Here is a 14,394-nt window from a genome sequence, read left to right on the forward strand (position 1 = left end):
CATTTGTGTTAGCCATCTTGCCTCACACTACATCAACAATCAATCAATCATCAGATCAAGGCTATCTACATCTTTGGTCCTGCATTCGTGCACATAAAAAAAAAACACATGTTCTTATAGAAACAACGTTGCAAAAAGAGCGGTATCCTACGTATCATACAGAAATCACTAAATTGCATCACATCTATATATATATATATATTCTTAATCTTATTATTCTCAACAATATCACAACAATCCGACGCATTTCTGTACATTACACTCCCACAAGTGTACACAAATATTCAGATATCCATATTATTTAAATTTACACACTGCAACCATTTCCCAAGTTACAATTTAATTCAACAATTGCAAAATCTAGAATATCACATAAATAACTACACTAGTTTACCACGAAGTAACTACATAGCGAATTACAATATTAATTATGACAAGCAAGCAATCTACATAATCATAGCTCATTTCTCAAGTACGCATGTAAATTAAACAATACAAAGGTAATTCTACCTACTAATGATTCTAGTAAGTAAATATACATACTGCACATAATTACAATTAATGCCGTAACATTCTGCAACAATTGAGCAAATAACTCACTGACCTTTACGAAGATTTCTGTCCTTGAATGTACCAAGGTTTTTCCCGCCAAATCATGAGTGGCTCCTGGAGTTATTGGTACAACTTGTCAGCATGATGCTTCACAATGACTAATTCGTTCCCAGCCCAAATGACTGTTAAATTCTGGTTCGAATTGATGGCCCCACCCTTCCTCAGTTCCGATTGGATATCAATTCTACCCCAGTCGGTCCAGATTAACAGAAGAGCCTCAGGCCTTCTGTCAAAGCGGGGAGATTTACAACAGCATCAAGGGTCCTTTATTCAAAGCTTTCAACGTCTACATGTGAAATTTAACATCTAACAGAGTGGCTCTTGTACAAACGCGAATCGACATGACAGTGCAGGGTCGACATACTCATGGCACTAACCCATTCCTTTGTTCCTGAGTTACGTAATCGCAGGCAGGCAAACGTGACAACCAGCTGGAAAGAAATGGAGGTGGATACACACACCCCTCTGCTGTGCAAGAGTCATCTCCTCAGCCTCTCATCTGATCACCATAATACCAACTTAAAACTTTTTTCTATGTATTTTTCAGGTAAGGACGGAAATAAAGTTACCACCGTACTGGCAACTCCAGGTCAGGGGTCTGATAGACCCCAAGAGGTATCCTACACAGATGCCAAAGTCATTGGCAATGGCTCCTTTGGAGTTGTTTACCAAGCTAAGTTGGTTGACACTTCAGAACTTGTAGCCATCAAAAAGGTTCTGCAGGATAAACGATTTAAGGTAATATTAAATTCTACACATCTGTGTCAAATTCATTAACCAGTTAGATCGTAGTATTTATAATAATTTCCAGTGTCATCATTTTCTTGTTGTAATCAAAATTTACTGCAAAGATTTTTTGAATTTTCCAGAAAATAAATTATTTTGTCTGCTTGATGCAGATTCCAATGTTCATATTAAACTTATAAAATCCATTCATGAGTTAAGCTAGTTTTAACAATTTTAGAAGTTCCCTTAACGTTACAGAAACTGATGCTATAAGTTTTATTATGGTAAATTTTTCCCATACCATTTTCCTTGTCTCCTAAAAATTGATTACATTGAGACTTTCCACAAATTTGTAGCCTACTCACAAAACTAGTTTATTGACATGCTTGCTTGGTGGTTTTATGCATTTGTCCAACTGCATTCTTGTACTACTAAAGACTGGCCACATGTCAATCATATTTGCAACAAAACGGACCTGTTTGTGACAATTAGCAGTGGTAAATAGGTTATTCGAGCTAACACAGCCTCTAAACTGAGCTTATTTGAGCTAGCTCAGACTTTAAATAAACATCTGCATATGACAGTGAGGTCAAGTAAAGGGAGTCAGATATTTATGATGACTATAGTTTTCGCATACCCTTTCATTTGTTTGTGCCCCCTTAATGATCTTAAAAATGAGAGGTATCAAGGATTTTTAAAAACTGCACAAAACTTGGTCATTTCATCCAATGGTGTGTAATTTCTGACCTGATTGTCACAAAGGGGTCACAGATATGGTTGAACTATTGGCATTTAAATGCAAATGGAAGCTCCCAATGTAAACAAGCAGATTGACTGCTTGATGTTTATTTCTGGTTTCTAGAATAGTCTATTTCAGTAAACACTGTGTCATCTGTGTTCAATATTTGCAACGTCTAGTTTTAACATTTCTGAAGCAAGTTAAACAAATATAAAGGATGAACTTTTTGTACATGTGTTCAAAGAGATATAAATCTGAAATTTACAGAATTATTGAGATTTTCAAGGAGGGTGAACTATGTCACATCTGTTGCTTGAAAGCAGACTGACTGAAGCACATATGATGGTCATATTGTGAAACTCCTTTTGATTCAAAAGGCCAGCAAATTGAAATGTTTGGGTTGGCTGACTAGAAATGTTTTTTTGTGTGCCTCAGACAATAAGGATAAATTCTTTGACTTTGTAGCAGATGACATTATGTAGTGATATTGGATAATGTGAATTTTAACAAATGCAGATTAACTTCAGGTTTGTACACATTTAATACAATTTCCTTTGATTGGGTACCAAGGTAACCAATCATTAGGTGCCCAATAGAAGTTTTCTAAAATTTTAACAGCTCTGCATACCATATTGGATAATTATTTATCATTATTTCTTATTCTAGTAGCTTCATTCAGTTATCAAAAATATGTTCGGTTGTCAGTGTACAACTTGTTACACATGAAACCACTTCAAGCAGGTGTGACATTTACATCTCTATTCGGAAACCACGAACACTACTTTTTCTCACGAGTCAATATTGATTAATAAATTCATTTGTGTTGTGGAACAAAACAAAACCCATTATTCCAAATTTATGTGAATAATGTTTAATCTTAACAATCTGTTTACTGAAGAAGAAAAAATTTGTAGTGTGATATTAATTATTTCGTCAAAGCAGTATTCACAATTGATAAAATTGAATATGGTTTCTGTGGATTGCATACGATGTATCTATGTATGGGATTGTTTGTTTCAGTGTATCCCCCAGGGGTGTAAAACTGAGGGTTTAAAAAAAATACTTGATGTCAGAACTGGGTGTCAAATAAAAAATGGGGAAGGGGGTCATAAATATACCAACAAATTTTCATCTGACTCGTACTTTTTTTTAGCTGGAAATAGGATATTGCAACTTGCACAACATACTCTATCTATCTCTCTCTCTATCTCTCTCACTCACTCTCTCTCTCTCTCTCTCTCTCAACATACAAATAAACTAACAACAAATGCATTGTCCATTCAAAGAATAATTTTATTCCTTTTTCTTTTAAGGTCAGACTCTCCTTATAATCTTTCTGAAGCAATATTATAGACCAACACATTACATACAAGCCAATGCAAAAAGACTAATAAATCTTTTTAACCAAAGGCAGTTAATTTACTGCCTCTAATAAAATATGTACTATCATCAATTTCATTGTACTTCATCCTAGAACAAATTTACTTAAAATTCAAGGAAGCTAATGATTCATCTTGTTTCTAATAAGTTACACTTGAACTTTATAATCTTTATTGCCACAAAGTTAAAAACCAAAAATCTGCAATGACCCCCTGACTGTGTAATCCAAATAAACGCATTTGTCGCGGCATGTTTACTGATCTCTTTGTTGTGAAAGAATATCTTGGGTTATAATGTTTTCTCCAGATATCTTGTGGCAAACGAGGGCAGATTTGTTTAAATTCTTAAACCCTGCCACGAAAGGATTATTCACTTTTGCAGTCTTCGCGATCACAAGTCACACTGGTAATCCTAATGGATGTGCCGTATTCCAGTCAAGGGAATTATTTTCTCCATTTTTCATTAAAGTTAGATCCACAGTTACTCTTTTGTGTTCTGCTTCTTTCACTTTATTCGCTAATGATTCTCATAGCTGCCAACCCTCACGAATTTGGTGTGAATTTCACGACTTTTTTCAGCGATTCACAGATTCACGCCGCAAGCCAAAAATTCAAGAATTCTCCAATCCTCAATTATTTTAAATCTTTAATAAAATAACCGATTTCCCATTAAACGCTAGTCGTGATATTCACAGTTGCCAAAACGGTCCAGTACGACTGGTCGCGATATTAGTATATCTACAGCCGATTAGTACAGTTGGCCCGGTAGCAAGCCTTACTCTGGTTCAAGTCCTACTTAGTCAACAGGACACAAATTGTATCTGCAAATGGAATACACTCCAGTCCAGTTGATCTATGTTGTGGTGTTCCACAGGGGTCTGTTCTTGGACCTGTTTTCTTCATTCTGTACACTCAGTCGCTCTCAAGTGTTATAGATCATCATCCAGTGTCTCACCAATTGTACGCTGATGACACCCAAATATACAGATCTAGCCACCCACCTGAAGTTGATGCTACCATCCAAGGTGTAGAGAGGTGCATTTCTGATGTGAAATCATGGATGACACGTAACAAGCTGCAGATGAATGATGATAAAACTGAGGCCAATCTGATCACAACAAAAATACTTTCTCATTCACATCCTTTACCTCAAACAATAAATATCAGCAACACCAACATTAAATTCACTCAATCAGTACGAAACCTAGGTGTTACTCTGGACACTACTCTCACACTGCACCCACATGTCATGAACATATGCAAGGCTGCATATCTTGAGCTGAGACACATCAGCTCAATTCGCAAATATCTTTCAGTTGATGCCACTAAAACACTTGTGTGTTCACTAGTACTTTGAAGACTGGACCATTGTAACTCAATTTTGTCTGGTTCATCTCAATATCTACTCCAGAAACTTAAAAAATTCAAAACACAGCTGCTCGGATCATACTTAGAGTACCACGATCAGAGCACACCTCCCCGCTGCTCTGTACCCTACACTGGCTATCCATTCGATCCAGAATCAAACACAGAATTTGTTCTCTGTGCTACATTTCACTGTCGGACTCTAGTCCAACATACCTATCCGATCTAACCAATGTGTACACACCAGCAAGATACATACGCTCCTCTTCTGACAATCGTATACTCATTATTCCCACTATGATAACAAAGTCACATGGACAGTGTTCTTTGGCATACCAGGGCCCAGCAACGTGGAATGAATTACCCACTGAACTTAGACACAAAGACAGTGATCACATTCAAGAGGGCTCAAAAAACTCACTTATTTCGACTGCAAGAACAAACCTAAAGACCTAATAATTACCTGAAATATTCTCAGCATGTTTTTTATTTTTTTAATGTTTTTTCTAATTTCATGGTGTTTGTTTTTGTAATAATATTATTATGTTTTTTTTATCTTGTAGGTGTTGTCTTATGTTGTAAAGCACTTAGAGCTTCTAAAGATTAGACGCTTTGCAAAGTCATCATTATTATTAGTATTATTATTTTAGTTTATTTTAATCTATATGTATAATAGTAGTTTTACAAATGCTTTTGAGAAAAACTGGAGCCTAACCGGAATTTGGCTCCACGCATGCGTCACCAACACTGATTTGAGTTATCGTTCAGCATCGCATATAAGATTTTGAAAATGTCTTCACCATATTACTCAAAAAGTGAAGTTTAATTTGGAATATATAAAAAAATTGGCCGTGCATTCTGCCATTAAACATTGATATTCATCATGCTTTTTGCACTCAGTGTACCATCGCAGAGACGATGTGAGGAAGCATGTCAGTTGCAGAAATCACGTAGAAGTTGGGAAAATTAAGAATTCGTAGATTTCAGCTCTGGAATATTTTAAGCCATCGGCGGAAGACCTGCAGGCTACCAACGCTGAAGCATTATTTGTGAGTTTTCTTGTCGAACACAATCTACCTTTATCAGCTGGAGACCAAATGCTAAACATTTGTTCTGACAAATGTTCCCGGACTCGAAAATCGATTCCAAATTTTCCTGTGGAAGAACCATAAGTGCTGCAGCTCCTGTGCATTCCTCACAGCAACAGTGACAGCGAAAGAGTATTTTCTCTAGTGAGGAAAAATAAGACAGACTGTAGGGCCTCCTTAGTCGCAGAAAATTTGTCAGCAATTTTAGTCACCAAGATCAACCAGCAGGCAAGAAGTCTGAACTGTTTAGAAAACACATTTACGATCAAGCAGTTGAGGAAGTTCAAGTCTGCGACAGTATCATGTCTTGAGAAATAAATATTTCTGCATATATGTAGTGTTTTAGTTTTATATTGCGATCTTGATATATCATAGTATTGACGATCAGAGTGGATGGAGTTATTGTAATGGTATTTTTCGCTAATTCATGTCCAAATTCACGACTTTTTATCTCTGTTGTCACTAATTGTGAGCCTGGAAGGTTGGCAGCTATGGATTCTCCTTGCACAACGTTTTAATTTGGAGATTACTTTCTAATGCAACAAGCACTGAGGTTAAACATCAAGATAACTTCCTGCTGAGCTCGATGGATATCGCGTGAGGGCTTGCGAGATATAGGGAAGCTACTCAGTCATGACATTGTCTATGGTAGTCTGGTTCCTTATATCATATGTTCCCTGCGTTGCACTCTGCTATACGAATAGAGGAGCGCAACACGGAGAGTAAACAAAGCGGGGAACCAGTCAATGCCTATGCTCGACGTATACACAGTGCCACCCCTCGTCCAATGCATTGGATATTAAATAAATCCTGATCGCATTATGCAAATCCATTGCTTTAAAAAAACGCACATCAACAAAATGTCAATTTTCTCCAGCGTGCATCCCTGACGCACAAATGTGCGTAAAGGGAAACACTGTTGTTTATTTGATGTTTGCATTTTTTTTAATGGCTTAGTTTCCTAAATACACACCCTCGATAACTCGCGAACCCGCTTATAACACATGGTCAGGCGTGGATCCCATCTTTTAAAACAAGAAAATACAAAAATAATTGATCCCTATTTGATTAACTTAGAGAAAATTGCAGTTGGAATTGGTAACTAAATTATTGATATATTGGTCCTTTTACTGTCGAAAATGGTAAATAGGACTTCAGTTTTTCAATCAACATTTTGAAATTGTCATCTTTTATTAAGAAGTCATATAATTGGTTACATTTACTTTACAAGCGACATTCTTAATATACCATAATTAAAGATATTCAAAGAAATTGTGATCAGTGAAAATTTAATATATAAAAATTAAGTGAAATTTGTGTTTTATTTCTGTCTTTTTTTATAGTTCCTCTTAAGTGTAATCATCATAAATGCAATGTGTATTTAAATGTAAAGTGTGTCAATCTACCATAACAGTTATGTCTGCAAGCATTTCTGAGAACCTAATTAAGTCCAGACCGTGATTTGATAACTGACTTGTGGAAGTATTTGTTGTATTGTTGCACTGAATTAAAAGCTGGCCTCCTTTGTATTATCATGTTAGTTATGTCTTTTGAATCAAATAAATGAGGTGGATTAAAAGAAAAGTTAAAATGTACGTAAATCATACAAACTTAAAATCTATCAGCCCCGGTCATATGTCGGGTGAACTCACTTCATTTGATTAATCGAACACAGTTTAAAATATTATTGTGTATGTAGCATAAACTACCTTAAATTAACTGACTCATTCATAACTGTGATCAAAGATAGCAAGGCAACCGAGCTAAACGAATACTTTGTCAAAAAATAGAACATGGTTTCACAGATACAGACCACTGTGGGAAAGCGAGTTTCATAGAATTCCTGAACTTGCACATAGATATATCATCAAGTATGATAAGAAGTTTAACTATTACTTCCAATGAAATCATGGCGTAGACGATTGTCTCATGAAATAAATACCACATGTTTTTAAAAAAAAAGGAATCATGTTTCTTGGTGTATCAACAGTTAGCCTACTTCCCTGCTAATCAGTCTCCCAATTTGGTACTGTTAAATACCATTCTGGGAACCAGACTGATCAACAACAAAAGAAGCAGTGACATGATGCAGATTTTTTCGCAAATACTTGATAGTTGTTGAAAGTAGATGGAATGATCTTTCACATGTAAGACATTTTGAAAATATATGTTATTTATATAGAATAACGAACAACTTAATTATTAACAATTATTATTGATGTGATTGTAAAACGAGTATTCAGTCATTAAACAACCCAGTGCCCTAACTCCCCGCTCAGGTTTCTTGATGTTTAAGCAGATTTGTTTCAATTTTTGGAGGATCCTCTCTTATAGTGCAGTCTGTGTTTGTGGACCCCATTGTGCACGAGTTATTGAGAGAGAGGTGTATTTGTACATTTCAGTTGTAAATTTTTCAAATGATATGTTTCTTTTGTTTGTATCACACAGCCAGTATCATTTTGTGGTGCAGCTAAATGGTGACATACACAATCTCTCATTAGCAGACATGACAATATAAATGTATCTTACTAATTGAAGCTATATTTGGAAAAAAATTGGGAATAAATATGCATATTTTAAGTTGTCATTTTTAAAGAAATCATAAAACGTTTGGAGTTTATGGGAAATTGCCAACATTTTAAGTCCCTTTTCCAAGCAATTGTTAGTGAATAAGTAGGCTCCTCTCTAATCAATGTGCTGGTCAATGAAACCACCTAGTTAATTTTCTCATCCTGGCAGATGCAGTCAGCCAGCTCTCAATAATCTGCTTGTCAAAGATTCTTTTGGTGCATGTCACTGATTTCAAGGTGGTTTGGTGATAGTTGTTGATATGCTTTATTGATTTGCAAGTCAATTTTAATTTTCACATCACTAAACAACCTTCATCGGCTGTTCTGCTGTAAAGCACCAAAGTAAACCGCTGATATATTAGCTGAATATTTTCCTGTAATAATAAGCTTTTATTTAATCTTCGCTGAGCTTATATCAAATAAAGATATTGTAACAAGATAACCTGGTGGGATTTTGGATTTATAACAGAACACTTTTGATGATGGTGATCAGACATGACTTTTTTCGGTTTTAAAGCGGATTTCCTCTTTTTGCATGATTTGAGTCATATATTTCTTGATATAGTCCATTTTTTATATCATCTCCAATCTGGTTTTTAAAAAAATGGTCATCTGGTCTGTTTTTGCAGCAACCCTTTTAAATTATTCATTCCAAAATATAGTTAGCACACGACTCTCGTAAAGAGTATTCTGATTGGTCAGAGGTTTAAATTCATCCATTGAATCTTCATGTAATGGAAACTGATGGCATTGGAAAGAAGAAGCATGCATGTAAAACATGGTGTCCCAAGTTGTTGAGAGAGAGCATGACACAAAACATTTAGATAAAGGTCTAACAAACATATGGGAATGGCTGGTTGGTCTGTTTATAAGAGGACTGGCATTTTGTGACCTCTGCAAGAAAGATCTGAATTACGGTAATTGCAGTTGGAAGAGTTTGGAACAGCACCTACAAAAGAAGCTGCATTCAGAAAAATTGAAGTTCAGAAGACATCTGGAAAAAAATGAAATTCATTACTATAAGCAGAAAGATTTCTTGCATGCTCATTCCATGGTCTAGGTTGGTCCTTAATGAACTTGGTGCTGTTCAGACATCCCGTATGGTCAGGTCAACTTAAATACGTGTTATGTTGTCCAATATGGCCACCTTGGCAGCCATCTTAAAATTTATATCACTACTGTTCCTGAAGGACTTGCAGTATTCAGTTCCCATAGTAAACATATGTAAACACCATATTAAAAATTCATTAACTTTGAATTTCTGGGTGCTCATGATCAAATCTATATATATCGGTATAGATGAAACCTGGATGACAGCTTCTATGTAGAGAAAAGGATACAATCAAAGACATTTTCTGGACCTACATGTGTTTGAATTCATACGAAAGAGTCGGGTGCTAATTTCAGTGTACGAGTGTTCCAAACTTAAGACCATTAAAGGGCTGAAATTCTGTCAATAAAACAGTCTCTATTTTTTTCACTTACAACTTGAATAAGCTCTCAAAATATTATTTCATGAAAACATAATTTCCATTATCGACCAATCCTGGCCAGCCAAACCCACATACATACATCTACGACAGCCATCTTAAAAATCTTGTTATCACAACTATACTTAAACACAAAGACATATTGACTTGGGGCTTTCACTAGAAGACTTCTTATGATGTCCAGTTTGTCATAAAGGTAAAATGGTACAATTGTATAAACACCAGCAACCAGCTTGAGAATATCTTGACTCCTAATAGGATGGCTACGTCAGCATGGGGCTTGTATCAGTAGACTTTTTTATGATACCATGTTGGTCTTAAAAGAAAATGGTGCCAGTCATACATCCAATATGGCTGCTATTTGTCACTACTCCCCATGCATTTATGATCATTATGACAAGGGTTTTCACTAGTAATGAGGGGCCCCGAGTGGTCTAAAGCTCTCTTCGTTACGGATCACTGCCATCTCACCTCTGTCTGCGGCGGTTCGAGTCTAAGATTCAGCCAATGTGGGCATGTGAGAAAGCTTGCCAGTAGCTTCTCGTGGGCCGGTTGTTCTTTCCGGGGGTTTTCCCGGGTTCTTCCTCCACCATTTATACTGGCCGCCATGTATAGCCTATCGTGCTGAAAAATGGCGTTAAACCCCACAACAACAACAACTTCTAATGATGTTCATTATGTCCTAAATAAGAATAGTACCAAGATGTCGTCCATTACATGTATATGTAGCACATCATCTGTTTGAAAATCTCGTTTTTGCTGAAGAATATTAGTGATGGTTTGAAGACTTGACAGTTAAAAGGAAGAAATAGTCTTGGATTCTTGGATATTCATTTTCCCCAGTAGACTGTCAGTACCTTTAAGTTAGTCTTTTTTAGGATTTTTTCTTGTGTTAATTTAAAATAAAACTTAACAGTTCAGAATGATAGTATACTTTATAAGAATAACTTCTCCAAGCAGTATACATGTAAAAAAAAGTTCTTCTCAACCCATACAAATATGCAAGTACATTTGTATACAAAAAAGCAATTGAACACATATATGTTAACCTGTTATTATTGACTGCAAATGATATTAAGTGACTCTTCAAGTTTTGTTCATTATGTCCTGAAATAGTGGCATTTTTTTTCTTCATCCATTTTGATCATATACCTGAGAGCCATTTCCCAAATTCATGTAGTTTGATGATTATTCTTAAAGACAGTTATGCTGCCCCAAAATGTAATGAATATAAGGTTCAGGATGATGTTGATGGCTTGATCAAGATGTGTGTTATCTATATACAAGCACTGCATCCTGTTTCATTCACCTTGTATCACTTTTTACAGTACACCATGCTAATAGTGTATACATTCATTTGCAACCCAGGCATCCCAGTCCTCATGAATGTGGAATGAGTTGTCTTACTTTCAGAGTTTCAGATTTACATGGATATGTTTTCTTTTATCTGTTTGTATATTTCCTCTGTCAGTTCCAGATGACGTGCATCTCTACTGGCAACATTCCCACCACCTTTATGGTTGTGACTGTAGTACCTGTTTAATCCTTAATTCCTCTAATATGTTTAATTCTTAATTCTTCTGGCATTAATTACATGTAAAGACATGTTGGGTTGATTTTCCAGTGGGTATGATTTTATTAAGAGTTAAAATAGAGATTAACATAGTACATCTGATGTGCATTAATATAGGCCCATATTCTGTAACCTTTAGAATTCCTGGTCCACTTGCTTTTAATAACCTATCAGATAAACTGTTGTATTTCATTTTTTTGCAGACAACTGAGTAGACCCTGTATGTTCATGTTCTGTCTGGAACAGTTTGATTGGAAGAATGCAAAAACATTTTCATTTGTTATCTCACAATGTTTAACCATCATTATGCATGCATTGAACTTGAAATGGATATGGGAAAAGTGTGGCAATAGACAACAGTATAACAACATTGGTCAGATTTGAATTTGAGAGGATATGTTGTTTTAGGGTTTAAGGCCATTTTTCTGCACACGATATGCTATACATGGCAGCCAGTATTAATGGTGGAGGAAGAACCCGGGAAAACCCCGGAAAGAACCACCGGCCCACAAGAAGCTACTTGCATGCTTTCTCACATACCCACATTAGCCAAATCCGAGACTCTTGAGAGGATATAAAGCTGTTTTCAGAGTTCAGTACGATGAGAACAAATACATCAGAAGGTTATTCATATTTTTTAGGAAGATCAATAAAGTGGATTAAGTCAATAGAATGTTTTGGGGTTTTTTAAAATTATTATTTGGAATTACTTATAAAACCAATATGGCAGAAGGGCTTTAGTATTCTTGAAATGCGGAAAATCTAGATACTTTATTGCAAATATTATTTTTCTTACATTCATTAATGTGAGACTGTAATTTGCTTGGTAGATCAAAAGGTCAGAAGAGCATTGCCTTGTACTGGTGTGTCTTTGATCTCCGTTACATCAGATATTGTGATTTTAATTCTTGAAACAGGTATGTACATGTTTATGTGTCACGGTTTTTTTTTACCCTACTTCTGAGTTCAGTAACATTGACATCGTTGATGGTATTACAGAGGTGGAAAATGGTATAATTCAAGAATCTTAAAAAAAATGTAGGCTTTCTACTCGCATTTAAAAAAAATGCAGCAAGTAAATAAAAATTTAAAGATCATTATTTTAAAGAAAATGTTGACAGTTTTTGGAACCAGAGCCTGTGACCAGATTTGAGACATTTGTGCCTTCGCTCTAAATTAGACTGGTCCGAACTGTACACAGAACGATGAACCTTTGCAAAGCAACGTTACATTGGAGTTGACATGGGTCAGGGCTTGAAAAGCATGATTCCAGTATGCAAAAATATAAAATCAAATTGTTGCCCTTTTGCACAGGCAAAAGATCAATCAATTGAAAAACTTCTTATTCACATGAGCATCGGTCCAAGCAGCAACAGATGTATTTGGATGCTTTCAGAAGTTACCCCAAAAAATGCATTTCCTATCCTTCTGAAGATCAGTACATCTTCAGGGATCAGTGAGTTAAATTAAAATGCCAGAGATGACTTTCACTTGTCCTTTGTGGAACCACTGCGTCATATTTTTGGGTATATATGTATTTTGGTTCCTTTATTTTGTAGTTTTACCTCTTGACATTCAGGTGTTGAAATAACTGATTTGGTATACCTGCAGCTGCTTTTATTTGTTCATATACCAGTTTGTCCAACTGCTTTTGCCATTTGTCTACATGTCTCAGAAGTGTATAACTTGTCCAATAATACTTCAGCAGGGACATGCTTGTGCGTCACAGGCCATCTGATTATCCCGGCAACACAGGGTGCCTTATGGGTTGGTGACTTACAGTGGTATCCACCTGCCGTGCATTGACATAGATCAAAATGATACCCTTTCATTTCCATCAAGTAAACCGGCCACGGTCCTTGAGAAATAGTCTTTGCCTTAGGGCTTGTGTCAGGATCAGCTCTCACACCTGGTAACTTCAGGTTAACTGACTATAACTCTTAATGGAATCTGCTATTATCTGCTCTCAATCTAGATTAATAACTGACCCCATTGAAGATTATAAAATTTGCTCAATGACCATTTTTGTGAAGTTCCCCAAATTTACATTTCATTAAACCCAACCCAATTACCTCTGCTACTTTCAGCACTATAAAAAAATACACATTTTGCCTGAAATTATGAACTGTAGCTGCAGAGGTGGATTCAGAGTTGATAAAGGTAAACTCCTGATTTAATTCAAAATAAGAACAGATTAAAATGAAAATGGATTAATTAGTAATAGTTTACATTGTAGATCATGTCCTCAGGCATATGATCAACTAGCAATTGAAACAACACCCAGATTTAAAAAAGAAAAAACATCTGAAGATTGCACACTGGCCAAATTATTATGAAAAATGGTGTTTAGATGTTTTTTGTGTGACATACAGGTAATTAAATATACAAAACTATATTTATGCAATATGTATCCCCAATTCACCTGTTATGAGTTTTAGTCAAAATTTCAGCATCATGTTGTATTCCATGAAGACATTGTTGATGGGCTGATCTTGTCACATGAGTATGAAGATTATTTTCTATTTAAAACATCCAGCCACTAGTAATAATGAAGTAAACATTAGGAATCTTTCTGATTGTTCACTGCAAGTTTATATTGTAGTAAATCATTAAAAAATTTGGAATTTTTTAAGTAAGTCTTTAACAAGAAAGAATTGTAACATTTTTCTCTCAGTTGAATACAATCAGGGTTATCCATCACACTTTTTTAAAAGACTTGTATGTGCAACAGATCTGTGATTATATATTCTACATATGACCAATAAAGCTTATGGGATTGGTATGTTGTCCATCATTCTGTTGCACAAGTTTCTTGTGACTACCTAGCTTGAAGAATTGCCATGAAAACTTTG

At 35.6% G+C, this 14,394-nt stretch overlaps 1 protein-coding gene across 1 annotated transcript in view; it reads left to right on the forward strand.

Annotated features, from left to right (window-relative positions):
• LOC149793460 (glycogen synthase kinase-3 beta-like) overlaps positions 1-14,394 on the forward strand; it is a 71,986-nt gene that overhangs the window by 5,063 nt on the left and 52,529 nt on the right. Inside the window, exon 2 of the mRNA XM_089967454.1 lies at positions 1,160-1,350. Within this exon, the coding sequence (XP_089823580.1) occupies positions 1,160-1,350 (191 nt within the window). The remainder of the gene's footprint in view (positions 1-1,159; positions 1,351-14,394) is intronic.

Source organism: Sinohyriopsis cumingii, chromosome 8 (assembly GCF_028554795.1).
Source record: "Sinohyriopsis cumingii isolate HCF-2022 chromosome 8, ASM2855479v2, whole genome shotgun sequence".
Taxonomy (NCBI): domain Eukaryota; kingdom Metazoa; phylum Mollusca; class Bivalvia; order Unionida; family Unionidae; genus Sinohyriopsis; species Sinohyriopsis cumingii.